The 12,505-nt window shown below is 50.9% G+C and overlaps 2 protein-coding genes across 6 annotated transcripts; one reads left to right on the top strand and one right to left on the bottom strand.

Annotated features, from left to right (window-relative positions):
* The first annotated feature begins 210 nt into the window (after positions 1–210).
* Positions 211–5,076, top strand: LOC133907131 (uncharacterized). Of its 2 annotated transcripts, none has more exons than XM_062349168.1 (2): positions 211–2,586; positions 4,942–5,076. In XM_062349168.1, the coding sequence occupies exon 1, from the start codon at positions 589–591 to the stop codon at positions 2,557–2,559; it is 1,971 nt and encodes a 656-aa protein (XP_062205152.1). In that variant the 5' UTR covers positions 211–588; the 3' UTR covers positions 2,560–2,586; positions 4,942–5,076. The 2 variants fall into 2 exon arrangements, with proteins under 2 accessions (XP_062205152.1, XP_062205153.1); XM_062349169.1 differs by having other exon boundaries at positions 4,887–5,025.
* LOC133907132 (isovaleryl-CoA dehydrogenase, mitochondrial-like) lies at positions 4,375–6,469 on the bottom strand. 4 transcript variants are annotated; one of them, XM_062349171.1, is made up of 6 exons: positions 6,296–6,469; positions 6,157–6,184; positions 6,029–6,083; positions 5,774–5,830; positions 4,983–5,228; positions 4,375–4,587 (listed from the first exon to the last, which is right to left on the bottom strand). In XM_062349171.1, the coding sequence occupies exons 1-6, from the start codon at positions 6,467–6,469 to the stop codon at positions 4,539–4,541; spliced, it is 609 nt and encodes a 202-aa protein (XP_062205155.1). In that variant the 3' UTR covers positions 4,375–4,538. The 4 variants fall into 4 exon arrangements, with proteins under 4 accessions (XP_062205155.1, XP_062205154.1, XP_062205157.1 ...); XM_062349170.1 differs by having other exon boundaries at positions 6,157–6,196; XM_062349173.1 differs by lacking the exon at positions 4,983–5,228 and having other exon boundaries at positions 6,157–6,196.
* Positions 6,470–12,505: the final 6,036 nt, after the last annotated feature.

Raw genomic sequence — 12,505 nt, forward strand, 5'->3', positions numbered from 1 at the left:
CAGAACTATTTATATATCATTTTTAATAGCAATTATCATTTTTTTTTAAGTGGCAAGGAAGCAATTATGCTGTTCGGCGAGAGGTGAAACCAGTGGTAGTGACATGTAATTATCTCCGAATTTTGTGAATTGTGTTGTATGTGGACGGTGCGGAGTACCTATTTTTATTGCTCCGGAGCTCCACTAAAATGTAGAGTTGTTTGGAAGGGCTCTGTCAGATCCGGGTGGATTTGGGAGTGGAGCCCTCCCAATGAGGGCCTTACTTCCGGGAATCTCGAGAGAAACCAGGGAGAAAGAGCACGGGACCGACGACCCACCAAGCTGCCCCAGCCCAACATTCCAGCCGCAGCAGCCTCCCTCCCCACTCGCCGTCTCCTCCACACGCACCACCACCAAGAACTGGGCACACCCACCACCAAAACCCCACGACAAATCCCCCGATTCATCCTGCTCTCCCGCGGATCGTACAATCCGCGCGCGTTTCCCGGCGATTCGACCCCCAATACGCGAGGAGCCAAGCGGAGGCGGCGGTTCCTGTAAAAAAAAAAATCGGTTCTTGAGGAGAGAAGGAGGCGTTGAGAAGGGGCGATGGGGGAGGGGGTGAAGACGATGCTGGCGCGGCCGATCCAGCTGGCCGACGAAGTCGCCAAGCAGTGCGCCGCCGCGCGCTCCTTCCGCGCCGAGTGCGCCGACCTCAAGGCCCGCGCCGACAAGCTGGCCGCGCTGCTGCGGCAGGCGGCGCGTGCCCCGGACCTCTATGACCGCCCCGCCGCGCGTATCATGACCGGAGCGACGCAGGCGCTCGCCAGGGCGTCGGCGCTCGCGGCCAGGTGCGCGCGCGGGCACCCGCGGCTCCGGAACCTCTTCACGCTCAGCCCCGCGGCCGGGTTCCCGCGCGCCGTCGTCGCGCTCGACACGGCCCTTGAGGACGTCGCCTGGCTGCTTCGCATCTCCTCGCCCCACCACCATGACGGCGGCGGGGAGGGGGACGGCGACGACGACGCGCTCCTCGGCCTCCCCAACATCGCGCAGAACGAGCCCATCCTCTTCTTCATCTGGGACCACGTCGCGCGACTGCACACGGGCTCCCCCGCTGCCCGCGCAGACTCAGCGGCCAACCTCGCCTCGCTGGCCCGCGACAACCAACACTTTGCCAAGCTCATCATCGAGGAGGACGGCGTGCCACCGCTGCTCAAGCTGCTCAAGGACGGCACCGACGAGGGCCAGGAGGCCGCGGCGCGCGCTCTGGGCCTCCTGGGATGCGATGCGGAGAGCGTCGACAAGCTCGTCCATGCCGGGGTGTGCTCCTCCTTTACCGCCGCGCTCAAGGAGCCCCCCATGCGCGTGCAGGCCGCGGTCGCGGATGCCATCGCGACCCTGGCCGACCGGAGTTCAACTTGCCAGGACCTCTTTGCGCAGAACAACACGGTCCGGTACCTTGTCGGCCACCTCGCCTCAGGGACCATCCAGGAGCACAGCAGGTACTCCGTCGGCTCAAGCAGCTCCAAGAACAGCGCCACTGCGCAGCCTCCCATGAAGTCGCTGCACTCTGTGGTGCTGGCCAAGACACTCAGCATGCGCCACGGCGGTGACCGTGACATTTCTGGTGGCGTCGACGACTCGCCAAGGATGTCCAACGGCTCCGCAGGTGAGCAAGACACGAAAAAGAACCAAATGCAGTCAGTGGTGCATTCTGCTATGGCTGCCAAGACAAGTACGAATGGCTCATTGGTTCCACCGTTCAGGCCACAGCTGGGCACCAGTGGCTCCAGTGGCCGTGGTGCTCGCGAGGTGGAGGACCCTGAGACCAAGGCACACTTGAAGGCTATGGCGGCGAAGGCTCTGTGGAAGCTCGCCCGCAACCATTTGGGCGTCTGCAAGAGCATTACAGAGTCACGTGCGCTTCTATGCTTTGCTGTGCTCCTTGAGAAGGGCGATGGTGATATGGGCACTGGCATTCAGTTGTTCTCGGCAATGGCGATCATGGAGATTGCCCGTGTCGCTGAACACAGCCTCGTGCTGCGACAATCGGCATTCAAACCCAGCTCCCCAGCAGCTAAGGCTGTCGTTGATCAGCTGCTCCGTGTCGTCTGCAAGGGCGACTACGACGATTTGCTCCTCCCATGCATCACCGCCCTTGGTTGCCTTGCGCGCACCTTCACAGCAAGTGAGACCAGGATCATCGCCCCTCTTGTGCAGCTTCTCGACGAGCGTGAGCTACCAGTTATCAAGGAAGCGGTGGTTGCGCTCACCAAGTTCGCATGCACTGAGAACCACCTACATGTGAACCACTGCCAAGCTATTGTCGATGACGGTGGTGCGTGTCACCTTGTCCAGCTTGTCTACCTCGGCGATGAGGTGCAGATTGAGGCACTGATACTACTCTGTTACATTGCATTGTACGTGCCGGAGAGCGAGGAGCTTGCTCAGGCTGGTGTGCTCGCTGTGCTGCTCTGGGCATCAAAGCAGGTCCACATGGTTCAGGACGCGCGTGTCGAGGCACTGCTGCCAGATGCCAAGGCAAGGCTGGAGCTTTTCCAGTCTAGGGCCTCCCAGTGATGCTGGAAAGAGGACATCTGGATATGGGTTAGTAGTTCTTTGCTGCAATGTGTAATTAGAGTAGAATTATTTCCATTGTTCGCCATTGCTCTTGTGAGGTATGCGTAGGCTGTACATATGAAGCCATTGATTTGTCTCAGAAAATTGGTTGGGGGTGTTGAATCATAATTCACGAGACATTGAAACAAAACATTAGTGTACCTGTAAAATCGTTAATGAAAATTTCTGTTCATTTCTTGTTTCATCAAATGTGCTTTGCAACTAGTTCAACCAGAAATCACAGCGGCATGAAACTCCAATAATACTGAGTCTTAGCAGAATCCTGCATGTATGTATAGTTATAGGCAAGATTGCTGATTGCTTTGCATTTGCCAATATAGTTTGTTCTGATTTGTCTGTACATGTTATTGGTTTCCATTATTCAAAGTATATTTTCTAGTCAAGATTAGATAAATACTTAAAAATTGCGCTATAAGTACTGCAGAGATGTGTGTCTTATTTATTAGGAATCTTGGTAAAGAAGTGCACTTGTCTATTTTTCTAGATTTGTTCTACTTTTGCAAACATGTTCCAGTCATGGTTGAGATGTCCCATGGTATTTACATTGTTGGAAATTTGTTTTTAAAAAATAAGCTTTGTGATTGTAGCAATTACGGTGGAACATCATTTCTCTAAGTTAAGGTACAAGGCAAATCAGCAATCAAGTAGTACAACAACAACAACAACAACAAAGCCTTTCAGTCCCAAACAAGTTGGGGTAGGCTAGAGATGAAACCCATAAGATCTTGCAAGTCTAGTCATGGCTCTGGCACTTGGATAGCTAACTTCCACGCACCCCTATTCATGGCTAGTTCTTTGGTGATATTCCAGTCTTTCAAATCAGCAATCAAGTAGTAACATGATAAATATAATATACTCTCTGTACATGCGACATGCGTTAAGTAGAAATCGTACATCTAGAATTGAGCCCACTCGTTTCTACTGAAAATTTGATTTTTAATGGAGTGAGAAAATATCTAGGAAGGAATCTAATTGTGAAAAAAAATTGATGCTTGTACAGATGTTTCTGAGAGGAAAACAGTAGGAGAGTCTCCTACTATGTGTATATTAGTTAATAAATTTACAGAAAATAACAGCAAGTTATTTTTTCTAGGAATGTTGCATATCTAGCCTTGTTTGTATGAAAGTTAAGAAAGAGAATCGAGCCAGGAAAGTTAAGAAAGAGAATTTGGCCATGTTGAAAGATTTGTACATATTTCTTTTTAGCTCTATGGATATTGGATAACCAAGGCAATTTCAAATTTGAATATTCCTTCTAGGCAAGTTTGGTCAACTCCTTGTAGAGATGTTTCAGTGATGTAGAACTATGGCAAAGAACTGCACTTGTCTACTTTACCAAACTTGTTCTATTTTTCCGATCATGTTCCACATGGTTGGACATGTTCCTAAAAGAAGAAATGCAATAGCAATAATCTTGTGTGTGTAGCAATCAAGTGGTAACCTGGCAATATTCATTGAATAGAAATTAAACCATATTAGCACTGAGTCAACATGTTGCTCAAGGAAATTTTGCTTTTTCACCAAGTATGAGAAGGAAGTTCTGATTCTGAGGGAAAAAAGTATTCTGTGCGTCATGCATTGCTTGATTGACAAACAAATACCACATCGTAAGTATGCAAGGTTCTAAAATCTGGGTTTCTTTGCAGCGGTATTGCACTTTTTAGATTTTTTATTCTTTTTAGTGCTTTTCCATTTGCATTTGTGTCCATCGAATGGAAATCAGATTGTGAACAAAATGAGATGACGTTACACCCATGAGCCATTGTCTTCACTTGGCTTTAATAAAGATCAAGATTATGCAATTAATCAGGGTTTTCCATAGGCAAACATCTATGCTGTCCTTGTCCTCCAACATCATCGAACTTAAAGTTGACTAACTTTTTTTATTAGTTTGACAAGTATTAGCCGCCTTGCCTATGTTAGCCAACTTCTCCGTTCAGCCAGTTCTGTCTCAGACCTGCTTTGACCCTGTAATAAAAAGTAAAGTACAAAAGTTCAGTTGTTTAACTTTTCATATACAAGCAATCATCTCAGAATGAGATTTATGATAATAGTAAACCTACATATCACGTAATTCCCTGATGCATGGATGACCTAGCGATGTTTTTTTTTTCAAGTGGGACAATTCATGCCCTTTACATCAGCTGTTGAATAGAAGTTTTCTTTTGCTATCCGAATAGCAAGTTGTACTATTCTAGTATGTTTCCTCTTCTCGTCTGATTGATCTGAGATTATCTGATCATGATCGTTGCTGCATGTAAGAACAGCATACTGACACTGTTGTGTGGGCCCCGTTCGAGGTGGGCAACTAACATGGACCAGCATGTCAGCATCAGTTCCAGTCACCAATCGAAACTACTCACCTCCACAGCTCCCTGTGATGGTGACACCGCACTTGTTGGTGACTTAGAACACCTTCTCCAGGCTTATTTTCTCCCTGGCGGCGGGGGAGCCCAGGTAGCCGCAGCCGCAGGGCACATCCTCTCCTGCAAGTGCCTTCACGGCGGCGCAGCAATCCGGTGACGGTGGTACCTTTGCCCTGTCTTTCTGGACGTACTGGTGGCAGTTGCTCCACAGCGCGTTGATGTCGTTCTGGCATGCTGGAACTCCTGTCTGAGATGGAGAAACTGAGACAGCTGCTACTGTAGCTACTGCAGCAAGTAGGAGGAGCGTTGCAGCCAGGCGGCCAGCTGAGCTCAGCTGGGACATCCTGGTATGCTCTTTGTAAAACAAATTTGCCTAATTAATTTGAGTTTTCGTTGGAATTGTTGTAGCTGTGGTGTAGTGCATTAGTGATCTGGACTGCAGTTGTTATTGATAGTGCGTAGAGGGTTTGTTTGGGTGCTTGGGGTTTTTGGTGCTTCTGCAGGGAACCGTTGCAGCGCAATATTTGTGAGTTGCTTTTAGGCTACGTGTTTGCTAAAGTTAGTGCTGTTTTTATGCTACATATTCGCTCTTAGAATAGTGTTCACTAGAATACTGGAGCGCCTTGTGAGTAGCTGACAGAGATGACCAGCGCTATTTGTCAGAGGACAGAGTGTTCTGTGATAATACAAATGCAAATTTGCAAAGTCAACTTATTTCTAAGGAAAACAAAATAGATGCATGATGTTCGATTGCATATGATTCCTGAGAAAATGACAGAAGCTTTTACCTGAAGTGCAACTTGGGTTGCCCTTTCAGCAGCGTAGAGAATTGCTCCTGCACAATCCTGATAAAAAAAGATTTGCATGAGATGAAGATGATGAGAGTTTTCAAAGAATTGTACAGATATTTACTTGTTTAATTTTGTCTTGGACAGAGTTTTCAAAGGTGATGCAAAAAAAACATAACTCAACAGTAACAGTAGCAATTTTTCATAAACTTATAAAGGTAACTTTTTTGTTTTATTCAAACAAAATAAAGGTACCTTGCGGTCAATTTTGCCATTATCGCAATCCATAGCAACCGAGTATACAAATGATCTGAATGACAAATGAAATCGCAGTAAGAAACTGTTTAAGCATGTAAGAAAAAGTCTTGAGCAGGTATTCCTACCTTGACGACTGCAACGAGGTGTACATATCTGACATTTTCCCTTGCATTAGAAGCGTACCCATTACGGTTAGGGCCATGTCTATACTGATAAAATGTTGCATCAAGAAACAGGACATATATAAGAACTGCATGACTTTACCTGTATGAACTGAAATTCACCAACTGGACGACCAAATTGCTCCCTCTGACGAATATACGGACGAACAACATCAAGGGATGCCTGCATAAGGCCAACAGGTCCTGCAGTTAATACAAGCCTTTCCAGATCAAGCCCTGATATCATGACATAAACACCTGCAACAAGAGAAGGCATTGGGAAAATTCAAGGTGGGCATCTAGTTAAGAAACTGCTACTTTTATAGGGAGTTTGAAAGCTTGTTCTGGAAGCTTCTCCTTTTACAGGGAGTTTATTAACTTGTTCTTGACGATAGTAAGATAGAACTATCACAGTTTCCCATGTGTGGAGTAGCACAGACAACCAGCTATAAATAGCAAAAAATATCTCAGGACAGGAACCAAGTTTAGAATAAGCTTCACAACAGTCAGAAGAGAATACCTTTGCCTTCTTCGGCAAGAACATTTTCTTGTGGCACAAAGCAATTCTCAAAAACAAGCTCGCATCTGCAAAGTAGACAGCTGTTAGACCATCTCTAACGGTTTCTCTTCAGGGATCAGAATCCTCTCACGACGGGATTTTCGTTCCCTTCAGCGCTCCAACGGTTTCCCTTCACAGTTCCCGTCACGACGGGATTCCCAGGGTCATTCCCTCCAAGACGGGATTCTCTCTCCATTCCCTTCGCGATTCCCTTCGAAAGGAAGCTGTTGGAGATGAGAGGAAATAAAGGGAATGAGAACGGGGAAGGGAATCGGGAAGGGAACGAAATGAAAGGAATATGGTTGGAGATGGTCTTAAATTGGTTCCAATGCCTAACTTTTTTTTTCAATTATACTGCTCAGGTAGAAACATCATACTTGTCACTTCCTCGCATGCCAAGTTTGTCCAACTTCTGAGCAGTACTGAACCTGTAATCATAATTAAAGACCTTTAGTAACATACACATTTCACATGATCAGAAAGTTCTGGAAAGATATGTATTCATGTCTGTTGGAGTAAGAGATTGTCTTACTCAACAAATACGGTGAGAGTTTTTTTAAGAGGAGACTCAAGTTTGGAGATCAAGAAACACTACAAATGTATTGATATTAGAAAAATGGATCAGTCTGAGGAAATATCACAGCGTGATTTAGTGTTTGGGCACCTCTGGGTTCAGTGTGTTGCCTTGAGCATTCTCCTTGTGACCTCTCTTCCCAGATGACCACGACCTCCTATTTATAGGGTGGTGCGTAGCTTAGTGTATAAGTTATCACGATGTACAAATTTCTAGAACATGACCGAATTACTAGGCATTATCCTAGATAACTACTTTTTACCCTGCATAGAAGATAAATATCTACCATAGTAACTATTGTGGTGCCTGCACCCTGAGGGGTGAGCCGGTCACCAATTGCGCTCTGCGCCGCACTGTCAGGGGTGTCAGGATAACCCCCGTTGTACTGGGGTGTCAGGACAGCGCCCACTAGTCTAGGTATTTAACGTCGGTCACTTTCTTGTAGGCAAAGAATGACAGGCGTTCTCCTTCTGGCCGATCTTTCTTGAGACTTGATGACTCACCCTGTAGCCTTTGGGAAGCCTGCCCGAGCCCCGAAGATGGGGGCTCCGGGGGAGGCATGGTTCCGGGAGATGGAGGCTTCGAGAGGTATGGTTCCGAGAGATAGAGACTTCGGGAGGCATGGCTCCTGGAGTTGGAGGCTTCGGGAGATGGAGTCTTCGGGAGGCATGGGCTAGCTAAGCCATGGGGCCGTTGGGTGTCCTTAACAACAACCTCCAACAGTAGCCCCTCGCGAGGGCGGCCAACGGAATGGTCGGGCTTGTGGTTCTTTCAGAGCAGGGCCTCCGGTGGTCCCTGGCTTTGCTATTGATGGCTCATGGTCCCTAGTATCGCTTGGCTTATCTTGGAGGATTCGATCCACTTGATCTGGACTGTCCGTTTGATGATGTTGATGATAAGGGGCATTGAATGTGCCCTGTGAAGAAAGGCACGATTACGTCCTGTCAGCCGGACGTGGGACGCGTGGCGTCTTGTGGTTGGGGGGTCGTGGGGGGCGGTTTCGCTCCCCCATGGTCGTGGCTTGGCAGACGAACGGATAGGGCATGCGTCCGCTTTTCTAGTAGAGGTAATCTCTCCCTTATCTTTATAAGGTGAGGGATTACCCTGAGCGGCCTTTTTGCTCGCGCCTCATTCTCGTTTGCCCTTTGTCTCCAATTGTTCTTGCTTTGCGCGTGTGTCCGTTGGTTGCTGTTCTTCTTTCTTTCTTGCCATCCAGCGCCCTTTCGCCATCCTCCAGCGACCTGTATGGCTAGCTTGAGTGTCCCGGGCGGAACTGGAACTCAGGCAGCAAGCGAAGCTGCCAGTGCGGCCTCGGCGGGGGGCCCTCAGGTGGCGCCGGTTCCTCGTTGTTGATGGGGCCACCACCAGGGGTGGAGCTCCGCCGCGCTAGCAGAAGTCATCCCCATTAGAGCACCGTGTTAGGGGTGTCTGCCATCGATGACGAGGAGCTTGGCCAGATGGTTAGGGAAGGGAAGATTCCCTCTAGGGCCGTCGCTCGGTCCCCGCTGGATGAGGAGGTCCCGGAGCCTCTAGCCCACGAGGTCGTGGTGTTCGAGGCTTTCTTCAAAGCAAGCCTGGGCTTTCTGTCGGTGCAGCTGCTCGAGGAGCTGCTCCGTCACTACTACGTGGAGCTTCCACAGCTCCATGCCAACTCCATCGCCTGCCTGGCCACCTTGCGGGCGGAGGGGTGTGAAGGGAGGGTGGATAAGGATGATCAAGGGCGATGGGACGAAGAGGCCCCTCAGCTTCGGTAGTGTTAACTTCTAGATACGACCACAGTGCCGTGATGCCTTCCCGGCAAAGGCTATTAATGGTCAGTGGTATACCAGCTGATTGCAGCAATGGTTTTACTACGATGAAGGCTTCGCGTCCCTCCTTCTCTCCATAAACTGGGATATCGCGTATGTCTCGGAGCCAGAGACGGGGATCATGGACGACCAGTTCGCTTCGCGACTGGCCCTTCTTCAGAGGGTGACTGAAAAGATGAGCATGCGTGACCTCGTTGAGGAGTTCACCATGTTGCGCATTCGTCCCCTTCAGATGGACTGGGACTACGCCTTCGAGCAAGGTGCGGAAGAGTGGACGAAGGTATACTCTGGCCCCCCTGTAAGCTCTGGTGAGTCCTCTTTGTTTGTCTGGTTTTTGACCCGCAGATGTGAGCCTCCTTTTTTCTTTTAGAGAGCTGCCTTCCGCTGGAGCATGTGGTGGAGATCACAGAGGTGATCTTGGGCCCACTTACTCTGGCGGAGCGGGAGCGGCTGGTGGCTCTGACATAGAGCTGGGAACGGTATAACCGCGTCTGCTTTTATCTTGGAGTGGAGGCTCCGGCATGGCGGGGTCCGCCGAAGCCTAAGCCTGCTGGGAAACGAGCGCTCATATCGGCTCGATGGCTGAGTCGTCCGAGGTGTCACTGGTTCGTAGGAAGCGTCAGAGGCGGGTCGAGAGAGCGGGCAACCCATCCAGAGGTGAGGGTCAGCTCGGTGGGGGTGACCGGGGGAAGGACCTAGCCTCTCCGGATATTGCCGGTCACGACCAGAGCCAGAGAGGAGGCGTGGCCTCCGTGGAATATGATTTTGGGTTTGCTGGTTCGGATATCGAGGGCATTACGGGCCCTTCTATGAGAGGTTTTGAGGGACTTGGTGAGGCGTTGTTGCTTCGTTAGCTATATCCTATTTTGGTCGTGCACTAGGATCTTGATTTGTGTTTCATGGTATTTTGCAGCAACCATTGAGGTGGATGTATCTTCGACTCCTCCCCCAGAGGCTTCGGAGCCCTGGCAGGGGTTGGGGACTCCTTCGAAGGTGCCCCTGAAGGCCACCTCGGGGAACGCAACCTTGTTTCCACGGAGCCCCGAGCTGGCTGGTGACTTGGCCCTGGTGGCCGGTGCTGGGAGCATTGTGCCCTCTACTGGGGCTCTCTTCACGGCGGTCGAAGGGGGCCCTAGCCTCGGGGTCTTGACTTTGGACGACTTCACGCTACGCTCGGAGGCGTCAAGGGCCTTCATTGCAGCCTCCTCCCTTTTCTAGAGGGGGGAGGTCGAGCGATCATTGGCCCAGCGTCCTTTGGAGGAAGTGGAGACACGTTTGGTAGCGGTGGCCCTGCAGGTCAGTAGATTTAGTTGTGATTTGCTGGGTCTAGTGTCAGGTTCTGAGTAGCTCATCTGGTTCTTTTTCTTCTTCTGTTGTGCCTCGTAGCAAGTAATTTTGACGAGGGCACTAGGAGATGGGGGGCACCAGGCCTTTGCCACAGCTCATGACGAGATTGAAGGCCTTCGTCAGGCCTTGGAGGAGGCCCAAAAGTAGGTGGAGTATTCGGAGGGTCACCTTTAGGGGGAGACAGTGCTCTACGAGCGTGAGGAGGGTCTCTGGCGGGAGGAGGTTTTGAAGCAGGAGCGCATGGAGGCTGAGGCGTGGAAGGCTACTGAAGATCTCTGGGAGGCGAGGGAGTTTACCAATACGGCCAACCCAGCCCGTGTGTCAGCCGAAGGTGATGTTGAGACCCTTCGGGCTGCGGTGGGTGAGGTGCGGCAAGAGCTGAAGGAGGCTCTGGGATCGGAGGTGGCACTGCGCTCGGAGTGCCAGCAGTTAGCTGCTCTTACGTCAGACGTTGCCCGGATTACCTTCGATGCTATGGGTGGCCTTGGGGTCAGGTGTCCGCCACTACCCTCTGATTCGAAGGCATCGGTTATGGCACTCTTCTAGCTTCGGTCTGCTGTGAAGGTCATGGTTAGAGCCGCGGAGACCTACGCGAGGTCCAGCGCACGCATGGTTCCGGCGCTCCAGCTGACCCTGCTGCACCGAGTGGGGGTTGGTCCCTTCGAGGTACTGGAGCAACAGGTGCCGGACTCTGTGATCGAGGGTTTTCGGCCAAAGGCACATCCGGTGGAGATTTGTGCGGTCTGGAGAGCTTCTGCCATAATTTATGGGTGAGGCATGGCTGGAGCATGACGCTGCGCTATATGTAACACCCTAATTTTTTTTCTCTAATTCCAAATTTTTCTTAATGGTTATTAAGTTTCAAATGAATTTAATTATTTTATTCTTAAAGAGAGAAAACCCTATTTTATAGAAAAGAAAAGAAAATGACATAGGATATAAGTGAAAATCTTGCATTCATGCTGAATTAGACAAATAGTATTTTATTTGAATTCTTGATGAACTTATTTGAAGAGATTTTGTCTGGATTTTTGAATTTGAAATTTGATTTGAATTCTATAGAAAAGATAAAGGTTAAATCTTCCCTCGGGCTGTCTCTTGCTGATTCGGCCCAACATCTCAGCTCAGCCCATCTGCCCGGATTTCCCTCCCGCCCGTGGCCGCGCCCCTGCTCCGGCCCAGCCACCCGCGCCGTGCTCTCGCGCTGCAGCCGAAGACGCCTGCGCAGTCTCCGTTTTCCCCTGTGCCGCCGCCAGGTGGGGCCCGCCGGTCGGATCCGTCGTCTCCGAGAAGGACTCCGCTGCGCCGCCGAATCCGAGCGAGAAACCGACGCTGCCTTAAGAGTCCTGCGCTGTCCCGTGACCTCCGAGCCGCCTATATATATGCCCGCCCCCTCCCCGAACTCATCCCATCTGCAAATCGCCGAAAACCGAGCCCTAATCGTCGGATTCGAAGCTCGCCGAGCCGCCATCGCCGCCGCTTCGTCCGCCCTCGCCGCTACACCGTTCCAGAGCCAAACCACGCAACTCGAGCCCACCATTGCACGCGCCTGCCCTTGCTGAAGCTTTTCCCGCCGTCGCCTTGGCCCCTGCGTCGCCGGAGCACCCTCTCCGACGAGTTCCCGAGGCAGCCGCCGCCCCTTCCGTCGTCGATCGCTTTCCTGTGCCGCCAAGCCCGAGGTAAGCCCCAAAACGGATTCCCCGCGCTTCCCTGAACGTTTTGCGCCGCTCATCGTCGTCGCCGGCGAGCCCTAGCCGATTCCGGCGAGATGTCCGGCCGTGCGCCGCCGTGAACCCCTCGGCGCTGCCCTGTCCTTCCCCTTCGGCCGCCCGATCTTCCCCGTGCCGTCGGATCTGTCCTCAACGATCGAGATTAGATCTAAATCGTACCCCTTCAGCAACCAGTAGTGTAGCGCCACGTGTTTACTCCTTAAACCAGTCAGCCGTATTGCCCCGTCACCCTGCCACCTCAGCTGCCAACTCATCCCTTTTGCCTATGTGTCCAACCAGTCAGTAGCCACGTCAT

Source organism: Phragmites australis, chromosome 24, assembly GCF_958298935.1.
Source record: "Phragmites australis chromosome 24, lpPhrAust1.1, whole genome shotgun sequence".
Classification (NCBI taxonomy): Eukaryota; Viridiplantae; Streptophyta; class Magnoliopsida; order Poales; family Poaceae; genus Phragmites; species Phragmites australis.

Excerpts from the sequence above, each read along its gene's own strand:
- LOC133907131 (XM_062349168.1), top strand. The coding sequence starts at position 589 with ATGGGGGAGGGGGTGAAGACGATGCTGGCGCGGCCGATCCAGCTGGCC.
- LOC133907132 (XM_062349170.1), bottom strand. The coding sequence starts at position 6,469 with ATGCCTTCTCTTGTTGCAGGTGTTTATGTCATGATATCAGGGCTTGAT. Across the intron at positions 5,831-6,028 it reads ATGGCAAAATTGACCGCAAG|GATTGTGCAGGAGCAATTCT; the intron begins GTACCTTTATTT and ends TTTTTTTATCAG. Across the intron at positions 5,229-5,773 it reads CAACCCAAGTTGCACTTCAG|GAGTTCCAGCATGCCAGAAC; the intron begins GTAAAAGCTTCT and ends CATCTCAGACAG.